This window comes from Manacus candei, unplaced genomic scaffold (genome assembly GCF_025592945.1).
Source record: "Manacus candei isolate 608988 ecotype Guabito, Panama unplaced genomic scaffold, ASM2559294v1 h1tg000089l, whole genome shotgun sequence".
Taxonomy (NCBI): domain Eukaryota; kingdom Metazoa; phylum Chordata; class Aves; order Passeriformes; family Pipridae; genus Manacus; species Manacus candei.
The window spans coordinates 3,297,784-3,320,960 of record NW_026138137.1 but is presented as its reverse complement, the minus strand read 5'-3'; the positions used below and the strand labels follow the sequence as shown (position 1 = coordinate 3,320,960).

The window sequence follows — 23,177 nt, the reverse complement described above, 5'->3', positions numbered from 1 at the left end:
CCTGGGCTCAACTTTGCTGCTGAATTTTCTACCTCCTCCCCCTGAGTGGTGCAGGAGGAGGGGGAATGAGAGTAGCAGTCAGTTCAAATCACTTCCTCTCTGCTGCTCCTCCCTCTTCACACTCTTCCCCTGCTCCTGCGTGGGGTCCTTCCCATGGCAGACAGTCCTCCACGAACTTCTCCAACCTGGGTCCTTCCCACAGGTTGCAGTCCTTCAGGAACAGGCTGATCCACCATGGGGCTCCTGCAGAGAACCTTCTCCACTGACTGTGGTGTCTGCAGGGTTGTTTTTCTCACATTTTCTCACTCTTCTCTCACATATCTAAACCCAGCATTATTCCCTTTGATAAATACATTGTCACAGGGGCATTACCAGCATCCCTGATGGGCTCAGCTTTGACCAAAGGCAGGTCGGTCACTTTACATGGAATTTTTTTTTTTTTACTAATTATGCAAAATAAATATAAGCATTTATGAGAGATGCACAAAATTTTGAAATTATCATGTAATATTTTTTTTTAACTCTTCAGAATGCACTCACAGGTAAACTGGTTCTCCAGCAAAAGAGCAGAAAGAGAGAAAAATAAAAGAAGGCTTTAACATTAAAAACAGAAAACAATGAAGTACATTATGTGGGATAGGGAGAGACTAGCATGTTCATTTGTAGTTCTATTTCTCCACTCACTGTGTCTTCCATTTGGTGTCTGATCTTTTTAAGCCTCAGAGGAAGCTTGAAGAGATTCTGGATTTAAAACAGTGTCAAGCCAAGACTTTGTGCCTATCTATACATGAAGGACAGTTCTTGTTGATCAAACTCTCCGTGTTAAATGGCCAACCTTTCCATGTTATCTATTCTCATAGATAAATCCTGTGGGCTCACCTTGCAGTGTGGAAAGCTGTCTTTTAATGTGTACGAAACATTCACACTTCTCAATGTGCTAATAATTTAAAGTAATAAGCACCTAGGCATTAACTTTATGCTTGGAGATGCTAAATTTGAGTGATGCAGCTCATTCAGTTGACAAGTTATACATGTTAGAAATGGGGGGGGTAAAGAGAACATAAACTTAGACTGCCACCTTACAGCTGGAAAATAAATAGGAGCAGTAAAAATGCAGATTAGTGCACATGAATTTATTTTCCTTTGGTCTCTGAAGAAATAGGAATTTCACACACCTCTTTGGCTGGAAGGAAGGTGGGTTGAACAACTGTAAAAGGAGATGTAGTATCCACTTGCTCAAAATAATTGGTCACTGTGACTTTTGAAGTGTTCTTAAAGAGATTATTGTCATTGCATTCCTGAAAAGGTCCATAAAATCCATTTAAAAGTACCGGTACTTTAATTACCACAGCATAATTACTTAATACCACTCTGGGTCAGTTTGGTAGAGAGCACTGCTTTAGAAGCCCTTAAGCAGTTGCAAAAACATTTTAAAGAAATCCTCCTTAAATCAATCAGTGTCGTTAAGGCTCTTGTGTGTTTGAAGTGAATAAAGTTTAATTTGTTGTCAGTTCAAATATTTTCCTTACTGTATAAATTTCTTTTACTGGATGCTTAATCTTTGACTTCTCTTCCCATCTCAGGCTTGTGGTCCAATCTGTCTAGTATTTTTTTCTCCAATAGTTGTGTCACACAAGGATGTCAAATGGTTTGAAGTCATCAGTTCTAACACAAATTGCAAACAGAGAGAGATTTCTTCCCAGACCACAGGAATTAGTGGTGTGTTGATACCTGAGGCTAAAGTAGTTGTATCTGAAAGTTTCAGGTGACATCCTGAGCCACATAAAGCCAACAGCAAAATCCCCATTGATTTTTATTACCCTGGGATTAAGTGAATGCATTTAAAAACCCCAAAACTTTATCTTAATCCCCTCAGATGTTCTAGTTATTTTTGTTAAGTGTTTAATCTTTTGAGCATCTGTTATGACATCCAGCAGAAAGAGAAGGAATTGCTTGTCTTTTGTTAGATCCAGTGGCAAGGAGTTCTACATGTTAATTCCGATTTCATATAGGAAAAGTATTCTAGGTTTCTTTCATTTTTCTATTGATTGGAGAAATAAAATGGTGAGAATTTTCCTTTTTTTTATGTCCTGTCCATTATCTTGTACAAATTAAGTCCCGGTTTATTCTATAGAGTCAGCAATTTCTGTTTTTTCAATCTACGTATGGGTGTTTCCATTCCTCTTACTTCTCTCAGAATATCCTCTCTTTCCTCTGTGTTGAATGTGTCACCATGAAATCAGACATGGTATCCAGCATGGGGATCTGCCTGACTTAGCACAGGTTGACTTTCCATGCCATTAGCTGTGCTCAGTGTTGGATTTTAAGGCATATATATTGCAAGAACATCTGGGGTAAAGTCTTGCTCAGATATGCACACTGAAAGAGAAGACACCAGAAATTTTGACTCTGGTCTTTGTCTCCTGTACAGAGAATCATAAAACTGAGCTTTACCCCTTCTGTCATCATTTTACGTTTGACTAGAAATGCTATGTAAAACAAACATAAAAGAATGTGAAAGTAGTGTCTGTACATATTTTTTATTATTTTTCTTTACTAAATTTTCTTATCCTCTAATTAGCTGACAGGATTGATCATTTGATAGAAAGCACTGCTTTGATGTCATAAAACCAAAACAGTAAAAAATACTATATAGGTATTTCATAAGATCACCAAATATCTTTCAAACCCAGAATGTGAAGTAATCCAAAGACATTTCTTTCTTGATGAATAACGTGAAGTTCAAAAGCTTTTTCTTAATTTATAAGATACATTACACAGAAATCTTCCTTGTGCTGCTTGAGTTATCTTTTATCTTGATTATGGTTGACATTTTTAGGGTACAAGGCACTGTAGTTAGGAGGATAATTTTAAATTCTCTATGAGGTGCTGCAGTTTGGCTCTGAATTATATGGGAGACAGTCTGAAGTCAGAGCACTATATTATTTTTCCATTACAGCTACCAGATACCTCATACAGCCTGATTAGTGCAATGAGGCTTTGAAAGACAAAACAGTGAAGACAGAAAACATTCCAATGCTTTACAAGGGGAAGGGCAGGCACAGGTTGTCAATCCACCTTCTTTATTTTTCCTGTAAACTCATATAAAATTTAATACAGTACAAAATATCATTAAACCTTCTTTTGCTGGAAGAATCTGGGCAAGGGAAGGGTTGCACCACTTGAATAACTTCACTTGCTTGTGTACCTGTCACAGAGCAGCTCCCACCCAAGCACCCTCAGCACATTTAGGGCTCAGACACAGAGATTTGGATTTATTTGAGTCCAAAGTATCTTATTCTGCTTAACCTTCCTGATTGTTATGCATATTTAAGCTTCAACAACCCTCCCATATGCAGACTAGCTAACACATAAAATTCTTTACTTGGAATCCCTTATCTGGCTCCTCTGTTTACTAAAATTCAAGGAGAAAATAGTATCTTCCACAAAGTATTTTCTACTTTCAAAACCTATGAATTGAGCGCAGCTCTTCTTAGTTTAAAAGGAATAAGAACAAGCTACAGTTTCAGTCATAAGTTTTACCCTTAGGCAAACTCACTATAACTGCTGCCAGAATTAAATTAGGATGTATACTTTCTTCTGGAATCTTTCCAGCTCATCTTTAGGTGAAACATAAACTGTAAAAGGATGTGAAACAGAAACTGAAAGCAAGTATTTTTCACAGTTCTGTCTTTTCATAACATGGGAAATTGCATTCTAGTGTCATGGTAAGGATACATAATATTTATTCCAATATCTTCAAGTGTATAAAAACACATCTGTAAATGTCTACTAAATTATGGTAACAGTTTGTCTTTCAGTCTAAGTAGCTTTCTGATACCCTGTTCAGTACATCTTTGCAGTCTGAGTAGAGTTTAAAAATATTTTAAAGACAGGGATGGGGAGCAGAATGAAGCCCCCATAATCCAAGGGGAAATGGTTGGTGACCTGCTACACCTCTTAGACACACACAAGTCTGCGGGGATCCACGCAAGGGTACTGAGGGAGCCGGCAGAAGTGATCACTGAGCCAACTTTCCATCATTTACCATTAGTCATGGCTAACTGGCAAGGTCCCAGTTGACTGGAGGTCAGCAAATGTGATGCCCATCTGAAAGAAGAGCTGTATGAGGGTCAGCAAGGTGAAATACCGAGTCTTGCACTTGGGTCACAACAACCCCCTGAAGCACTACAGGCTGGGGGAAGAGTAGCTGGAAAGCTACCTGGTGGGAAAGGACCTGGGGGAGCTGGTTGATGTTGGCTGAACATGAGCGAGTGTGTGCCCAAGTGGCCAAGAAGGCCAATGGCATCCTGACCTGGATCAAAAAATAGTGTGGTCAGCAGGACAAGGGAAATGATTGTCCCTCTGTACTCAGCACTGGTGAGGCTGCACCTCAAATCTTGTGTTCAGTTTTGGGCCCCTCACTACAAGAAAGACATTGAGGTGCTGGGGCGTGTCCAGAGAAGGGCAACAGAGCTGGTGAAGGATCTGGAGCTCAAATCTTATGAGGAATGGCAGAGGGAGCTGGTATTGTTTACCCTGGAGAAAAGGAAGCTGAAGAGAAACTTTTCCTCAACTGCCTGAAAGGAGGCTGCAGCCAGGTGGGGGTCAGTGTTTTCTCTCAAGTAACATGTGATAAGACAAGGGTACATGGCCTCAAGTTGTACAGGGGTCGTTTATATTGAATATTAGGAACAATTCCTTCACTGAAAGGGTTTTCAAGCATTGGAACAGGTTGCCTGTGGCAGTGGTGGAGTCACCACCCCTGGAGTTATTTAAAGTGCGTGTAGATGTGGCACTGAGGGACATGGTTTAGCGGTGGGCTTGGCAGTGCTGGGTTAGCAGTTGGACTCAATGATCATAGAATTGCGAAATCATAAAATGGTTTCTGTTGGAAGGGACCTTAAAGACCTTAATGGTCTTTTCCAACCTAAATGATTCTGTGATTCTATGATTCTACCAAGAGCAGGATGCAGTTGACTTTGGAGTGAGGGGACAGGAACTGTGTCATTGGTGACAGCGAAACACTGACCAAAGCATTTAACCATGTTATAAAGACTGATGCCATGGAAAAATATTTTTATATAATGGCTGGCTAAAGCACTGATCAGCATTTAAACACCTAAATGAAGAGCCTGACTCGTGGGAGCATTCTTAGAGCAATAGAGCTAATGATTGAAAAAATTTTCTTTAAAAGAGAATGGGGGGCTTATTTAGGAGTCTTATGTTAGATTGCCTTCCTGACGATCTTGAATTGAAATTTTTATGATTGATAAGAATTTTATATTTCTTAATTCTTCTCCAAGATGTATTTGCTTTCCCTCAGACAGCACCAGCTTTGTGAGAAGGTGTTTGCAGAGGCAGGCAGAGGTAACCAATGGCAGTCCTTAGTGTGAGCCTGCCCTTGGCTTCCCAGGGAGCTGTGAGATCCCATGACATTTTGGTCATGTAATCTTTCAGCAACCTGAATCCACTAGAGTCTTGCAACATGAGGGAGGAGGTTTCCAAGTATGGGGTGGAGGTTATTGGCAGCTGCATCCATGCTGGCAGGGAGGTGAGACCCCATGGCCTTTGTCCCACCTACCCTGGCTCCTGGAGGAAGGGGACCTGGGAACTGGGGAAGGGTGGGAGGTCTAGCACACCCCTTTGTGTCCTTGGAGCATAAACTCCTGCTCCCCAGATGAAACACCAACCTCTTCATGTTTGGTTGGCCAACGTGGTACAGTCACATAGACTATCCCTATTCAATAGCAAATGTTATCTCCTTGGATCTGCATTAAAAACAAGATTCAGATTTATCTAAAAGATTGCCAGCTGTGTTTTAAGGAAGCAGGAGCAGTTGGAAAAAAGCAAGAAGCCATTTTCAGTTGCCAGTTCAGTCACCACGTAGCATCAGCATCAGCTCTGCAAACTGCTACTGTGTCCTAGACCACTTTTTCAAAATCCTGAGTGTCGGCATTCTTCATGTCATGCCCTCTAACTGCACTGTTCAATTTCTGAAACAAAGACAGGAGTGAGGAACATAAAGCTTGTACCAAAGCACCAAGGCTTCAGTTTGTTGTAAAATAGCATCTTTCTATTAGCTGATGGCATTGGAAGCAAGTTGTGGAAATCCTTTTTTTCGGACAAAAGACACTCTAAAAATGTGAAATGTGATTTTGTGCTGCCAATTATTGTAAAAGCAAAATGCAACATTTTATAATGGAGCCACTGCTTAATGCTGTTCTCTTTTTCTTTTTTCCCTTCAAATCAGATATTTATCTTTGAGAATAACATCTATTACTGTGCTCATGTGGGGAAACAAGCCATCCGAGTGGTCTCCACAGGAAAGGAAGGTGTTATTTTCAATGGGCTCAGCGACTGGCTGTACGAAGGTAGGACACAACATTTAGGGCAGTAGTTAGTCATGAGTTTGAGTTACACTCTAGATTTACAGAATTGGCTGGATTAGACATCCAGCATTGCATTTCTGGGGACTGGTGGAGCACGGAGCTGAAAATCTGCTATTCTAACAGTTGCCTGATGTGCTGGACTGGAAATAATGTGAAATGATGTCAGAATTCTGTTTTCAGGCTGTTTTCTTTCCCTTAATCCAAAGGTAATAAATCACTGAGCTTTAATGAACAGAACTGCTTCATTATTTAATGGCCCCTGCAATCACTTATAGATGTGCCAGTTTTCAAATCACAAAAAGGACAGAAATGGAGAGGGGAAGGGGTTTTATTTTAAAGGAAGAAGCGAGGAAACAATTGTACTTGATTATCTGTTTTCCACAGTGCTAGGTGGGCCCTGGAAGCTGCCCAGATCTTGCTACCTAAAAAAAAAAGATTTCTAAAATCAAACAGGTTCTCCCAGTAATTGGCTTCTTTCCCTTGAAAATGAGCCTGACAGGGTAGAGGGTCATCTCTGAAGCACTGCTTTGATCCTTTCAGCTGGCAAATGGCCATTTAGGTGTCTGTGAGCAGCTGCTTGCAAAGTGATCTCATCTGCTCCCCGGCTTAGGAAAGGATCCATGCTATCCCCAGTTCTGGGCTTTTAAGCTAATACTGTATCAGAATTAAAATTTTAATATATACATATAAATATAACAGGCAGACAACGTGCATCCCTCTCTGTTGCTATCTAATGCTGAGAGCAGTTCCTTCTCACAAGGATCCTGGTTTTTGGACCTGGCAGTGTCTCTTTCCTGTGACACAGTTTCCCTCTAAAGTCACACTTTCTCCTACAGCTCCCATCATAGTTCCAAGGTTTTTTTACCTCTACAGAGAGAAAGTTTCCAGACACATCTATTAAGTCTGTCCTGTTGACTGCTCCCAGTTTTCTTGAGGCTTAATAGAACAGAATAGGTTGCAAGATGCCAGTTGCCATTAATTGGTGTAAGAATATGAATCACTCCTTAAATTACTCTGTATCACAGCTAAGCTGAGAACATCTAACTCAAAAATTATGGAATTAAAATAAATTACTTTATTTGCCACTCTCTAAGAAGCTGTTTCCATAAATCAGTGTACAAATTCATCAAACACATCAGTGGAAAAATCTGATAGCAGTTTATTACATTTGATATTTAAATGTGTCTTTACACTGTACCACAGAATATTTGCAAGTAAATTTCTTCCTTGTGAAGGACACCAGAGGAGTGGCTAAGAAGTTACAAAATGCTAATTTTCTTTCACTTTTTTCTTTATGTATTAATTTGCTGCAGCAGTTGTGGGCAGGCCTGTTTCACTCTGTAGGTCAAATGTGCCTACTAATACCACCCACATCTTGCTGATAAACATCATTTAGTACATAAGGATTTCTTGTAGAGTCTCACACACAGCACCACGCTGAGAGGAGTTTGTCAAGCCCGTGAACTCCAAGCACACCAGCAAGCCCATGATGGCACTTGTTTTGCTGACACACATTTTTATTCAATTATGGGATTGCTCAGGCAATTTCTTGGCTGACATTGACTTTCACGTTTGTCCTTTATAATGAACTTGCTTGTAAACTTTATGTTAATGTAACAGGGTAAGAAATGAATGTATGATCAAACAGAGTCTGGTTATCCCAAGCCAGGTTCTGTAACCTCTCTGTGAGGCACGAGCAGATTAGAACCACTGAGCCTGCTATTCACTGGGAGTATGTTTTGAAGGAATTAAGAGATACCATCCCTTTGGAAATGTCAGTTTGTGTCCAAATACAGTTTATATTGAACTAAATAATTCTCTTACTTCACAAGCAAGGCGTAGAAGGTCCTACAGGAAAACCCGACATATAAACGTTCCCAAGTAGTGAGGTGCAGAATCCAAAATCAAATCCAGAGCTGAACAGTGTGAGCTGAGCTCCTTCTCATGCACCACGTCACTTGTGCAAACTTCTTGGAGATAAAGCTGGGACCAGCATCGAGGCTGAGGACTTGTGGCAGATGCTTGAAAAAAGCTGAGGGGCAACAGTGTCTACCATGTTTAGATGGATCTACCACGTTCAGATGGATCTACCATGTTCAGATGGATCTACCATGTTCAGATGCCAGCTGTCTACACGCATGGATGGATGGAGCAGGGTCCCAGAAGAAGTTGGGTATTGCATGGTGGTAAATGGATGAGGACCACTGAGAGATGAGGGACACCTCCCCATCGGAGTCCATGGGAATTCAGGTGTCGTTGTCAGTGAGGCTGAAGCTTTGCCCTGGCAGAAGCTGGGACGCTCTGCCAATACACTGTTACCAGTGCCTTTGTTTTTCCAAATTTTCTTCTTTTCTTGGGCACCACCTCTTCAGCGGGATAAACTGGAGCAACATTTTAAATCCATACCTACCTGACTCGAAATGCTTGAAAACTGGGCAAAGACTTGAATTTGCCACCTCAGGGCTCTTTTTCCTCTTCTCATGCTACCGTTTGTAGACGTGCCTTCCCCACCTCCCTGACGGAGCTGGGTGGGATGCTCAGGCCCGTGTTTGTTTGCACTGCTGTCGTCTCAGCGAGCCACCGGGATGGATGCTGAGCATATGTGGAAATCTCGTTCCATCTGTGCAGGCATCTACAGCAGATAGGCTGCTAAGGAGCTGCGAGAAGCGGGATCGCAGAGAGTTCAGCGCACTCCTCTTCCTCACGTGCTCTTTTTGCTGCTGAAGTTGGTGGCCTCTGGCAGCGACAGCCGAGCCTCCTCACAGCACCCGCCTGGTTACTGTGACAGCTCACAGCCTGCTTCTCGCTTTCCCTGGATGCAGCACAGAAAATAACAAAACTTGGTGTTTTCTGTTCGCAGAAGCTGATTTTGAATGTCTTTTATTGTATGTAGCAGGAGCACATCAACAACAATCCTCCCTCCCCTTTCTGTAAACTGTCTTCATATCACACTCTGCAAATGGCAATCCCAGCAGTGACACCCTTTGGGGTGACTCCTTCTCCTCCTTCTCCTCCTTCTACTCGTTCTACACTTCATATGAAAGGTAGACCTGGAGGGGACACTTTTCTTCATAACTTTTGCTTTTGTCATTGCTTTTGTCACAGCAGAATAGATGCACTGTACTACTGATCACAGGTTTTTACTAAGTCCAGAAGCAGAGCAGATCTAGAGTAGAAGTGACAGACTTTCTGCCCTGGAAAAATGCTGAAGTTCATTTCAATTCAAGTTAAGCTCTACTTTTGTAAGTCTGCCAAAGGGGAAAAAATTTCTTCGAGGTATTTATGCTGATCTGTAGACTTTTGATAATATAGTGAAAAACATTTCAAATCAATCAGAGCTTAATCTACTTAGTGCATTTAGCTGGAAGGTTATAGATTGATACATAGATTACTGTAACATGAAAGCATAGATTAAACATGGGTTTTATTACTAAAATAAGCATTGACAATGTTTTCACAGTCTGACTGAACATTTTCAGAGCTGTGCCTGATAGATGCTTACACTAAAATGGAGTAATATCCTATAAAAGAGAGTTTAAAGTTCTGCAGCTGAAATCAGCTACACATTTAAATGCATAGCAGCAGCAAAGAGTGGTTTATATTTCAGTTTGCTATATGATCATTGTTGGCTTGAGAATACGTTTCAGCAAAAATGAATCTTAAAGATAATTTTAAAACAGATGCTGGTATAGCACAAAGTACTTCCAAAGCAATAGGATAAGAGTATTTATATGTTCTTTATATAAATAGTATTTTTTTAAAAGTAGTGTACATTTAAAAAGTAAAGCGCAGGTAAAACTCATTTCATTTAAACACTTAATTGGTGCACTCTTCCACAGGAATCAATTCTGATCTAGTGTAATAATTAAAGTGTCTTCATTTGCCACCAAGCACTTAGAGAGGCTGTTCAGATATTGTGAGGAAGGGTGACAGCAAGGTAGTCTGACAGAAGTCACCTTTGTGATCCTGTTAAGTGACAAAGAGAAGGTTGAGATGTCCCTGTGTTGCAGTTTGGAAGCTCATTAAGCTTAGGATTGTGTGATGCTGAATCCTGGGGAATGGGGCAGGAGGACTTCCCTCCATACTGGCACGTTACTTCCAGGCCAGGAATACCCCAGCAGAGCAATTCAGTGTCCTGTTAGCAGGACAGGGACCTTCTGTGGGATGCACTGCTTTAAAGTCCCAGTGTGATCTCCTTTGAGCCAGTGTGTGTTCACAAATATAGAGAGATAACTTCTGGAATTATGCTCTACTGCTAAGTGTGTGCTTGGAAATTATGGAGGAGCAGCATGTGGCACAGTGGTGTGTGCTGCTGCCACTGGTGGGAGGGGAAGGAAGGATTTTCACCTATAGGTGGTCCTATTCCACCCATATAGTGTGAAACTGAGGGGTTTCCCTGTGTTTTGCTGCATGTGCCCACAGTTGTAGGAGTAGAAACTAGAAAAACTTAGAAACTATTTTGCAGTTGGGTCTGTGGGACACATTTTTGGGTTTCAGGGACTTTGGTTGCAAAAGTAAGAATTGCATGTGAGTTACCCCCTCATCTCATGTCACCGTCAGAGGATCAGAAGGGTTTGTCCTGGAAGTCTCTAAATCTAAAGATCATCTCAAAGAGAGCATCCCCATTCCAGACTTAGTCCTGACACCATGGCTGTGACGTCTCATTTGCACATCTCCTAATCCTCATGTCAGAGGGAACAACATCTGGCAATGAAACCTCAGCCCCGGCTGTCATGGCACACGTTTAAAACTCTTACACAAGATGAGCTACACGCAGCCATCACTTAAAACTGATATCTGCTTTGTTGAGCTTAATGCACATTGGCATTGCTGTGCTTTATTTTTGGCTAGGAATCAAGAGGAGGAGGGGGAAAAAGACTTTTTTTTCAGAGATAATTCCTGTGCCTTATTAATCTTCGTTTTGCCTGCGTCTTGCCTGATCACCAACAGATCCTCTAACGTGACTTCGCAGTGACACCTGGTGGGGGAGGCCAGGATGTCATCGTCATCAAGACAATGAAACTGCAGAATTTTTTGCTGCAAGATGTAGTAAAGGGTCCCAATTTCCCCTCACGTAAGTTTCCCTGAAACTCTCTCTGAGCTTATGGGAACTACACATCCAAAGCTCCTGGCTGATTCATGCTAATAGTGCTTCTGTTCCTTTTCTAGACTTTATAAAGAGAGGAAAGAGAACACAGTAATAAAGAAAAATCTTTTCCATAATTTAATCAGCATCTCACAAAAAATATCAGAGGGTATATTTAGAGCATGTATGACTGGTCTCAGAAGAGCAGCGCCTGGTAGGAGCTGCCAAATCAAATATCAGTTATTTTGAGCAGTACCTTTTATGCTTATAGTATTTCATACAAGTTAAGTAGACATATGTCTTAAGTTTAGAAATATTAATTCTGGGACTCTGGAAGAAGTCTCAGTGCTGGGAAAATGCTCAGTAATTCTGCTGCAGCAATGCCTTAACTAATTTGGTGGTGTGCTCAATTTTTCATTGTATAATATGAGAATGCTGTTTCTGCTTGGAAACAGGAACTTTGATGATCAAATTATGCCTGAATTTGAAAAGGGACATTCATAATTAGTCTGAAAGCAAGTATGCTCTCAAGTTCCTGTTCAGTGCCACCAGAGAGGGAGGAGACATATCCTAATATTTCACAGTCAGGGTTAACCTTTCCCAATAATTAGTAGCTCCAAGACCTGTTGGGGGAGGTTGAGATGAAGAATTAGACTGAGTCATCACTGCATTTTTTAAGATACTCTGGATAAATAAATCTCTTTCCATGCAAAAGCCAGTGCTCCGGACAGCTAAAGGCACCAACCCTAATGGGACTATGAAAGATTCCTTTTTGGCAAGATATGTGAAGAATCATTGGGACAGAGATTATAGATTTTAATTTGCTTTTAAGAACTTTCACATTATGAGTCACAAAGAAAATATTTCATAGACATGGATAATTTTGCAATTCTACACAGCTGCTATGGGGTGAAGGGAATATGGGAAACATTTGGAACTGGGAAATGGCATCAGATAGGGCCACAAATGCACTTCAAAGCTAACAGCCCTTAGTTTGCCCTCAAGTGCATGCTGATGTTTTTCAGGGTTTTTGGGGAAGCTGCATGGAATTTGTTCTCTCATTTATGTGCTTGTTCAGGCGAGGTAGCAAAAGCAGTGTGGTGCTTGGGGTGACATTGTCACCATATTAAAATAGCAAGTTTTTCTCTGTTTTGCATATTGGACATCATTCACTGTTGCCCATTCAGTATGTGCAGCTCCCGTGTGGCTCCTGGGGCTATACAAGTCCCAGTTAGCCATTATTTAGCTGCCTGTTGAAGGTGACTATATTTTTGTGCACCTTGTGTGCATGCTGATTTATACCAAATGGGCATGAAATCTGCCCAGTTTAGTTGCAGTTAAAGAAAGACTGAAGAGCATCTCTTCACCTCAGCCATATGTTTGAAGTGGATATTTCCACCGTACATAATTCTGTTTCAAGGAAGATGAGATAGATGCAACATTGTTGTGCCTTCTCCATGTAAAAGCAGAGGAAAAGAGAGTCTTAAATTTCACCAGATAATGTCATGAAAGGTTTGGTAGAAGCTCCCTCACCTTCCTGCTTTGGTGGAGGTTCCCCTGTCCCAGGGAAGCTCACATTACAGATTGCATCACCAGAACAGGCTTCTGGCCCTTCTCAGTAGGCAAAGGTCAGGGAAAATTGAACCATTTGCAATGCCCATTGTGAATGCCTGCCTAGAAATCAGCAAGCTCCTGAAAACTTTAAAATGTGCTCTTACCTGGACTGGCTTCAAAATTGAGCACTGCACCATGAGAAACCTTGCCAGCTCTAGCCCAGTCTTTAACCTTCCCTTTCTGCAGAAGGTTGTTTGGAAGGAGGCTGCTGGCCAAAACCAACACCTGTCATCCTCTAATTTTTGGATCACCATCATTCAGTTTTCAGGATGGCTTTTGGAAGGAAAACAGAATATTGTTTACTGTGGTCAGTGATCTCCTTGGGGCAGTGGAAGGAAGCCAGTTGTCAGTCCTGATGTCACTGGTCAGCCAGTAGCTGCCAGCCCCTTAAGAAGTGTTCAGTGAGTGAAGTTGGGTTTGTTTGCCCTGAAGGCCTGGTAGGTATCACAAAATAGGTATTGTATCACTTGAGTCAAATATTTCCCAAAAAATGGTGTTTTATAAGTTGTATAACAGAGCTATTATGGTTTTCTGCTTGTACAGGAGTTCTATTTCTCTGCACCAATTTCATTACAGTGGCCTTGGATTAAATTGTCTATTGGAGATCTGTGTCCTCATTTTCTGATTATGCTGGTATTTTTAATAACCAATTAGTGTACTAGCACTTTAAATATTGTAGAACAGATTTTGACCTATGCCATGCTAAGTTGAAGTCTGGAATAACTCCATGAAAGCTAATAGTGATGCTCTGGATCCACACCAGGATGCTGAATGATAGGTTCTTGCTGTAATATTCATGCTTTATATCCACTGTCAGAGTTTCAAAGGAAACATCTTAAACTGATATTATTCCCAGAAAATTAAGAGAGGAATGTTATTTTCCAATTCAGTCAAATTTGAGAGCTGTGCTTTTCCTCTATAGAATCATATCTGTGGTTTGATAGGATAAAACACAGAGAATGTATTCAGGTGATCAGATTCACTGTGGGTAAAACAAAAATGCGTCATTTCCATGTTGGTAGAATTGAGCCTGTGGCCCGTGATATACATAAGAGTCTTCCAAGATGTAGAATGTTGTAAGAGATTAAAAGAATTGAATTAAGTTGTACAAATCTATGTACAATATTATTGGGTGGAAATATAGCTGTTAGGCCATGTTTCCCAGGGATGCTGTAGGCACCTTTGTCCTGGGGGATTTTTGAGAGTGAATTAGACAGATTTTTGTCATGGCTTGTTGAGATAAACATCAATCTTATTTCAGTGCAAAGGAGGGATTAGACAATTTCTTTGGGCTTCTAGATCTGAAGTTTTATGATTATATATACAGTTTTGATGGCTTTTTCTGATATCTTTGCAGTTAGACATCTTGGCTCTGATATTACAAAGTCATTGTAAGAGCTCTTGGAATATCCCTTCAGAATTTACAGAATACCTGTTTTTATATATAACAGGGTGAATACACATAAACTGCTTGGACAAGATGGGTGTAGGGAATGGAGCTCTCTATTATGATGCATTTATATGTGCCTCATTATTCCCCTGAGGAAAACTGCTCATTTTCTTTTTCTGGGAGTGTCCAAGTACTTTTATTTGAAAAACATGTTTTAAAGAAAACAAGCAAACTTCATGTTTTTAAAGTGCTGCAATCAAGAAGTGATTAAAAGGACAGAAAGAAATAATGAAATTGAAAGATAGCCATAGAAATTTTATGTTAGTGCATAATCCCATCAATTTGACCTAAAAAGTCATTTTCTGTAGTTTTTTTCCTCGATGCGCAGTTCTTCCTTGGTACAGCCTTGCTTGTGGAAATTCAGGGGCCAGTGGAAAAGCTACAGGCTGTTTAAATAGCTGTCCTCTTTGTCTCACTGCTTCCTGGCCTGAATAAAGAGTATCTGCCTTAAGAAATAAAAAAAAAAAAGAAAAAAATGAATGTACTCTGTCCGAATTAGAAGCTACATGAAAGGGATGAAAATTCTGCTGAGGTATGTGAGTCTCACAGTTGGCCTGTCCATTGTTGTATAATAGCAGGGAAATCAAAAGAATATCCAAAATGATGACACAAGTCAGCTTATGATTTGTGTACTTCAGCTCCTGTAATTAAAAAAATAAAATAAAATAGAAAAACAAAAAACAAACAAAAAACTCAAACAAAAAAACCCAAGGAACCAAGTTGAAAAAAAACAAAGAACCAAGTTGAAGTGCAGTTAAAAAACTACCATCTTAAAATCCTTGTGCCAGCTGTAGGGAGTCAGAGGTCAAAGTGGACTTGTGATTAGGAGGACAGAGGAGTTATGATATGGGAAATACAAAGCGTGAATCACTGCCAAGGGCTGACTGGGGACCAGGGATGCCCCCACAGAGCTCAAGTTCACCGTTTCAACAGAACAGGCAAGAGGTTAAAACTCTGTATGTGAAAAAAGACCTTCAACATTCCTATCTGTGCTGCATGTACTTGGCCTTGCATGAGGCATAGTAACCAACATGCTCAGATCTTGGTATTGGGAGTACAAGTCTTGTTTTTCCACCAGTGTTTTGAGGTACCAGCTTTCCACTGGACCTCAGATCTTTGGAACATAAGGGATCTGGGTGTTGCAGCACATGGTATTTTTCAAACTGGGGCAAAGAAGTCCAGTGCTGACTGCAGTGTTGATAACAACCAGGACAGGGAGGTGATTCTCCCTGGATTTTGCTCTGGATCAGGAAAACTGGAGAACTAGAGCAGATCGTTAAAGTGATCAGGTTGATATACTAGCATTTTCTAGAAGATGAAGCATCCAGGGACTGTATCACCCTCAACACTCAATTAGTTGTTGCTATAAGTAACTACCATATGGTGTAGCTCCTGCACCAGCTGCTTTCCAGTCTTCAGTGGGTACGGGTCTAAGGGGAAACTACGCCACGGAGTTAATGGTAATTAGAAAAGTGGGGGAAATAACGTATTTTAAAGATGATATTTAAGCTTTTGGATGGTTAAGTAGTAAAATATAGGTGGCCAGGGATGTGCTGGCTGCTGTGTGCCGGCCTGGGGATGCCAGGTGCCTGCAAACCCCACACACGTGTGCACAGCAGCCAGCGTGACACAGCAGGGAGTGAATCCAGGAGGATGGCAGAAACCTTCAGTCCGCCCCAGGATGAGGACCGCAGCGACCAAGCAACACTGTAACGTGTAGGAGATGTTTTCCTTCAAATCCCTGGCAAATAACAGCAGGTGTTGCTCTGACCTTCACCCTGCTCTACCTCCCTGCAGCCTTTTCCCGCATCCACTGGGATTTCTGAGAGGCTGCAGATGAGGTGATAGGTATCGAGCCAGGTTTCATTGCCCACCAGAGCAGAGCCAGATACTGCACCAGAGATAAGAGTGAGGAATAAACCTGTGTGGTGATATCTGCTCAGGTCTGCAGCCTCCAGCAAGAGCAGCACTAACCACTTATGTGTTGCCCAGCTTCTTTGCCTGCTTCCCACTCTTTCCATTGCAAAGCGAGTTTCCTACTTTGAGAATTGTTTCCACAGCACGGCCAAGCCATGCAGAGCTGGATTTGCTACCATTCTTCCCAATTCTTTTCTTCTAAAAGGATCACAGTCATTTCTGTGTTCACCTGTGTCAGCCTGTCATCCCAGTGCTGAATGATCACACTTGTAGCCAGCTTGTGCTCCCAGCTTGACAAGCTGCTGTTTGCATACAAGAAAATTATGATCAGAATATCTTTCTTCTTTCCTTTTTTTTTTTATTGTTGTGTGTTTGTTTGTTTTGTAGGGGGTTTTGTTTGTTTGTTTGTATTGTATTTTTAATGACTAAAAGTTTGTTGTGCCCTATTCTCCAAGTTCTCACATGTCACTCTGCACTGGAAAAAAATATTCTGTTGTTTTGAGTCACATCAAACAGGACAGGAACACAAAATGCTGCTAAGAGCTAAATATTGTAATTTATTTATAGTAATTTTAAATACTTCTTATTAGTGAATTCCTTAGTTATGGTTTTTTAAGGGATGTCTTTTCACTTTTAAATGTTTTTTTTCAGATTTTAATGAGAGTGGAAGCATCATATAGTACTAAAGCAAACTATCAAGTGCTCTGTGTTTTTATCCATAAAATTTCCTGGGATGTAGCTAAGTCCCCTAGATGGCCTTGCAGCTGTATTGGGTATATGGATGTAAGCTACACCAAGAAAAGATTTACTCTTCATCTCACCTGGCACTGATTGTACAGGGAAGGGTGACCACTGTGGTCTGTTGGGCAGAGTTCTTCAATTCCAAACTATTAGCTGAAAAATATTTCCCATAATTCACACAAATGTACCAGAAAAGTAGGTGTAAAATTCACAATTACAATCTCATTTAGCATGTACAATACCCTGATTTATGTGTTAGATTCAGATCAAAATTATAGAGTTAAGCAGAAGTTGATATCCCTAACAAATGTACATGTTCTTAAACTTTTTTGAGTTTTACTTCAAGACTTTTTTCCTTTTGAGTGTTTTCTTTAACTTACATAGTGCTGTATTCTTGCCTATAACCAATTAAGGCTTAAATCTGTGGTGCCTGGGCTGGATAACAGAGAAAAATACCTTCTACTGAGACCTGGTATGGTTATATTCCAGCCTGAGAAATATCAACACTTTCTGAAAAATGCAGGAAAAAAGGTTTCCATCATACTTTAGATCCGGACTATCTCTACATACTGATTGCAAATTGAAGTAGTAACAAATATATTTTATTCTTTTTTAGTTTTCTCTGTAGCACAATAATTTAAAATGTAGACTACAATTTTATTCCTTACTGTGGTTTACAAAAGCTTGATCTCTCATGGATCACCTTTTCTTTTGCATCTCTATTTCCTTTACGGGCGGAATCTTTTACTGTTTTCTGTTGTTGTTGTTATATATATATTCCTAATTTTTCTTTTTTGTGTTTCATACATTCTTTTTAAGCTGGTTTTAAATAAATTCAGACTTTTCTCTTTTTTTTTCCCAATTCCAATGAGGCAAGAAAAGCAACACAGACTAAAGAGGAGAGGTACTATCTAGGAAAGAAAGAGTTAAAACAGAAGGTCATGCAAATGCTTGTTGGCAAAAGGGAATAATTCCAGAGTGGTCCTCAAAACTTCATTAGAGATCTGAGAAACATGCAATATTGCATTAACTGAAAGAAAAACTCTTATATTACAGGGTTTAATAGCCTTAGAAATGTTGCAGAGTTTATTTGAAAAATAAACCCAACAAGCCTCTATTAAATTTATAGAGGAAATGGAAAGCAGAAAACTCAGAAGTCTGTAATTGCCACCTACAAATATGATAATTAGAGTGAATAAAAAGTAATGAAGGAGGAAATCAGAGACAGCTCACCTCCTTAGTAGGAAGGTGGAGGTTACATTGCCACCATGTGGTAAGACTGTGTAGAGCTGGAGCAGCTACTTTCTCCATCAGGATTCGAGAGGAGAGCTGCAAACAGCCAGAAATCTGCATGATTTGCTGGAAAAAAATATAGTATGCAAATAGCATCCTGATTGGAAAGAAGCAATGTGAGATGAAATCCTATTTTACTTTTGATTAGCGTGTGCGGTCGGTTCTTTGATGGTGTGTTTGTGCTGATTTTGACTTGAATTTTAATTCAAAATGCTGTTACATAAAATATTCAGTGGAAAAGTGAGCAGACTGCAGAAAAGAATAAGAAAAAAGGTTCTCTTTTGGAAATTATATCATTTAAAAGATTTTATGAGTACAGAAAGTCATCATTCTGTTGCATGTCTTCTTGAAATTGTTTCCGAAGTTTCTGCATTAATTTTGATTTTTATCAAAATCTTTTCATAATTCTGGGATACTTCCTGGGATAATCCCCATTTCTATCACATTTAGAAACACGAGCCTTACTTTTTCACAAAGTACTTTTTAGAGCACGCTCTATGGAAACATAACTGGTTTTTTAAAAGGAAAGTCTTAAAGTTCTGCCTGCGGCAGGATTTGGGATTCACAAAAGTGTGTCAACTTGTTCTTTCCCCCCTAACTTTAGCTCGTAATTCCTCATGACGTGACAACTGGTTGCTGCAGAAATTATTAGGATTCAAGAGCATGATTTTACAGTCTGAGTCGGATAAGCTTTCACAATCCCCTTTTTGATCAGATTAGTGCTGGCCTCTGAGATGACCCTCAGCCAAGGAGAGCCTCTCCTCCCAGGGCGGGGATTGCTGGTGGTCTCACTGGCTTTCCCTTCAGACAGCTCTGTCCTGCTCCACTGTAAGGTCTGTTTCCAGTCTTCACTGCAGCATTAACTGTTCTCTGCTCTCCACTGTGTTTAACATCCCTTGCAGGGGCTGTTTGGGTGTCAGTGTAACAAAGTGCTTGAACTTCGTGCTAAATACTAAATACAGTGGTTGCCTTTGTAAGAACAGCTCCCTTCTTGGTAAGAACAGCTCCCCCTTCCTTAGCACCCACACACTCATAGCTAAAATGCGAGAATAAGATTAAATGAGCTTCACAGATGATGCTCAGATGTATCTCTTGGTACAAGTCTAATTATGACCTACACTGAAGCAATTATTCTGTCTTGATCTTAATGCCTTTTGCAGGCACCAATTAATAAAATTTCCCATAATGTCCTGGTAGAACAGGAATTATTGCCATCTTTTTAGAAACAGGCAAACTGAGGCACAATTATTGACCTGGTTTTAGATGAGATGGGAGAAACTAGGACACAAAACTGAGGTGAGAGTCTCACCTTAGAGCCCAGAAACCAAATAAAATGCAGAACATTGTGCGAACCCCCAGATCTGGCTGTTTTCATCATATCCCTGGGATCACCTCCAGCACAGACCCCTGGCGAGTCCCCTTCAGTTTTGTGTCACATGATATGAGGGATGCACAACTGGAGAGATGTGTCTGTGCAAGTCACTGTACAGGAAGGCTGGACTGGTCCCAAGTGATTTTGACAGGAGCGGGAGCCCCTCGAACCCATGGGGCACCCTACGAGCAGGAGGCAAACATCTGCTGTTAAAGCTGCCCCAGCTCTGTCAGACTGTTACTTCTGTTCTGGATTGTGAAGGGGCTGATGGACTCTTACCTGCCTTGCAAATCCCAGAAAACAGCAGCAAATCACTTCAGCCCTTCCCTTTTTGCACTTATGACTCACAAGCATTTGCCTCCTACATCAGTTTTGCTTTTGCTCAAAGTTGAATAATTGCCTTGTATTTGATTTAACAACAATAGCAGGGGAAAAAAATAACCACCAGTAGCTACTGCATAAGGCTACATCAAAAGCAATTTTTTAAAGGAGGTTTTCATGATAGCTAGATTAAAGATACGAGAAACTGGTAAGAAATAGAACTGAAGAAAAACAGCTCCTAAAAGCAAAACATTATGTTTTCATGGTATTGTATTTTTAAAATTGAAGGCAACAGTCTGAAAACAGACATAGAAATAAATCTTACTTGGTGGGAATTATCTGGAGATCATTGTATTTATTGCATTTATTTTGATTTTCTAGTCTCTGCCTCAGACTGTAGGCATGGAGATGACTTAAAAGATTCAGTATCTCATTTTAAAAATTAAACTTCACTTGATTATTGAACTGACCCAACCTAACCCTTAGACTGTTGTGTATTATTCTGGATATCACCGGCAGGTTAGAAATGGTGAGAATAGGACAGGAGGTGAGAGCTGTATCCCCAGCAGCTGAAGGATTTCAGATGTGATAGCTGAGCCTGTGCTGCCCCTTGGAGGCACAGCACAAAGTTGCATAAATACACGAGGAGGGAAAGGATTAATTATGGAGCTTTAAAATTATCTTGTTTTTTTCCTCTCCCTCCTCTCTACCCTTCTCTCCCCAACACCCTGTGAATTGCCTTGAGGCCTGTATGTGTGGGGGCTCTTGATAAGGGTCTAAAAGCCTATAAGATGTAGCACGTCTTGCCCAGATTATGTCATGTGTGACGACACCCTGGATAAATAATTTTCCAGCTAAATGTAGGTATTTTAGAATCCTTTCGTGCTTCTCAACTCTTTTCTCTAGTATTTGACATCTGATACAACTGTGGATCTCTCAGCAGCTACTGAGGATATTTAATAGTGGTGGGATGGGAGGGTCAGGAGAAGGTTCAGGAAAGTGATGTGATTGTTGTCCAGCACTATGGAGCAGGGAGTAGATTTGGGAATTTCCCTATAAATTTCCCCATCTCAGCAGGTCTGTCAGTGGAGCTGTGGATCTGGGTCATGGGCACTGCTGATAAACACCAGACCTGGAGCCACGGTGGGAGAAGTTGTCATCCTGCTTATATATGGCTCCAGTGAGCACACTGAGATGAACAAGAAACTCACTTCTGCCACTCAGGAACTCGGGGTCCTTTTAAAACTCTCTCTGGGGAGTGACCCAGTTAAAATGTTATGTTGCTGGAGTAAGAACAACACAAGGCTGCTTATGGGACACCTTTTGTTTAAGAGCTGGCCTATGAATTTTGGGCATCTGATTTTGACCTTGTGAGTGAGAATAATTTGAACTGGATGCTGACCTGGCAAAGAGTGAACCAGGAAAGCTTGTCACACATCAGGAATGTTTCAGCACTTTTGCGAGATTTAAAATTATGCAAGACAGAATAATAAACCCAAAAAGGAGAAATGGTAATTTCAGTGGTGTTGTTCTGGCCCTGTTAGCAGAGAGCATGTGGTGCCAGGTGAGAGGTGGGAGTAGCAAGACAGAAATGCAGATGTAACAACAATTTTCTCCTGGTGTGAGCTGCCATTCGGAAGTGTTGTAGTACGTGATCTCCTAATTACCAAGGCCCAAGATTATCTTTAATGAGCAGATTTCTCAGCACAGCACAGCAGAATGGCACCTCAGCTGAAGGGAAGTTGCAGGAAGAGTGGAGAAACCGAGAGGTCTGTTTTCCTCTGTCCCACTGAGTCTGTGAAAGGGCCACTGCAGAATCCAGTCGTGGCACAACTTCTTTCCCTGGGAGAGGAGGAAGGCAGCAACATGATAGATCTAGTCATGTTGCACAAAGCCCAGGCCTGTCCCTGACTGGTATTAGGATTAAAACTATCTGTTCCCCTCACAGAACTGATGCTCACTGCATAAATTATTTGCTTGGACTGTAGAAATTACAAATGCAAGTCCACCAAGTGCTTGATGGTAAACACTAGATCACAAAACATTGGTTTTGGTTCCAGCAAAATAATTTTCCTGGGACATCCAGAGATGGTCCCTGACCTGTACTGTCCCACGATTGACCTGTTCTTCTCCTCTAGAAGAAAATACACATTTAAAAGCACAGCTGAAATACTGTTTAGAGGACAAACCAACTGTTTGCCTTCAACACAGCAGCTAAATTGGGTCTAAAGATGGAGAGTCACTTCTGCAGTCTGACTTTACTTCATTTTAAGCTTTTAGTTTAGCTTGGTGGAAAGAGTGCATATTTTGCTGACCACTTGAAAAAGGGAAGAAAGCATGAAATAGTTGCTTGACTGCACAGGAGTGGATTTGGCTCCTTCAAACACATCAGTCCTTATTGGGCAAGCATGACACTGTTAGATTTCTTAATATCACACTGAGAAACAAGAACTGGATCCTTAGTAAGTCTGTATCACTAGATACATTATTAATTCCAGTTATTAATTTGGACTTTAAACTGCATTAAACCATCTCTATGAGTATATAGGACACAGAAAGATAATTACCCAGCCAGGTAGTTGTGTTTATAGCAGTATATCATGGTCCATTTTTCAGTTCGGGAATGTAGATCAGGAAAACATAAACCAGACATCCTGTTAGCCCTTCTTAAAGAAATGCTCTTCATACTAAGAAAAAAATAATAAAAATATGTGTAATCATGATGTAACCATGCTTTGAGTATTTTCACATCCTGGTGGAATCCTGCTTAGCCTGATGAAGATGAAACCTCCCACCCAAGGTGCCAGCAACATAATTGGGATTTATAGCTGCAGGCTCATGATCTTCAGGGGTTGGATGGAATGACAGAGAAATATCACTTGGAAGAAGACAGAGGAGTAATTTGCAACCTCCCTCCCTGATGAAGCTTCCCACACACAAGTCTCTGTGCCCACAGGAGCAGGGCAGAACACCCACCTCAGGCACTGCCAC

General features: G+C 40.8%; 1 protein-coding gene across 1 annotated transcript in view; it reads left to right on the top strand.

The window, feature by feature from the left end:
* DPP6 (dipeptidyl peptidase like 6) overlaps positions 1–23,177 on the top strand; it is a 250,407-nt gene that overhangs the window by 159,934 nt on the left and 67,296 nt on the right. Inside the window, exon 8 of the mRNA XM_051812890.1 lies at positions 6,254–6,374. Within this exon, the coding sequence (XP_051668850.1) occupies positions 6,254–6,374 (121 nt within the window). The remainder of the gene's footprint in view (positions 1–6,253; positions 6,375–23,177) is intronic.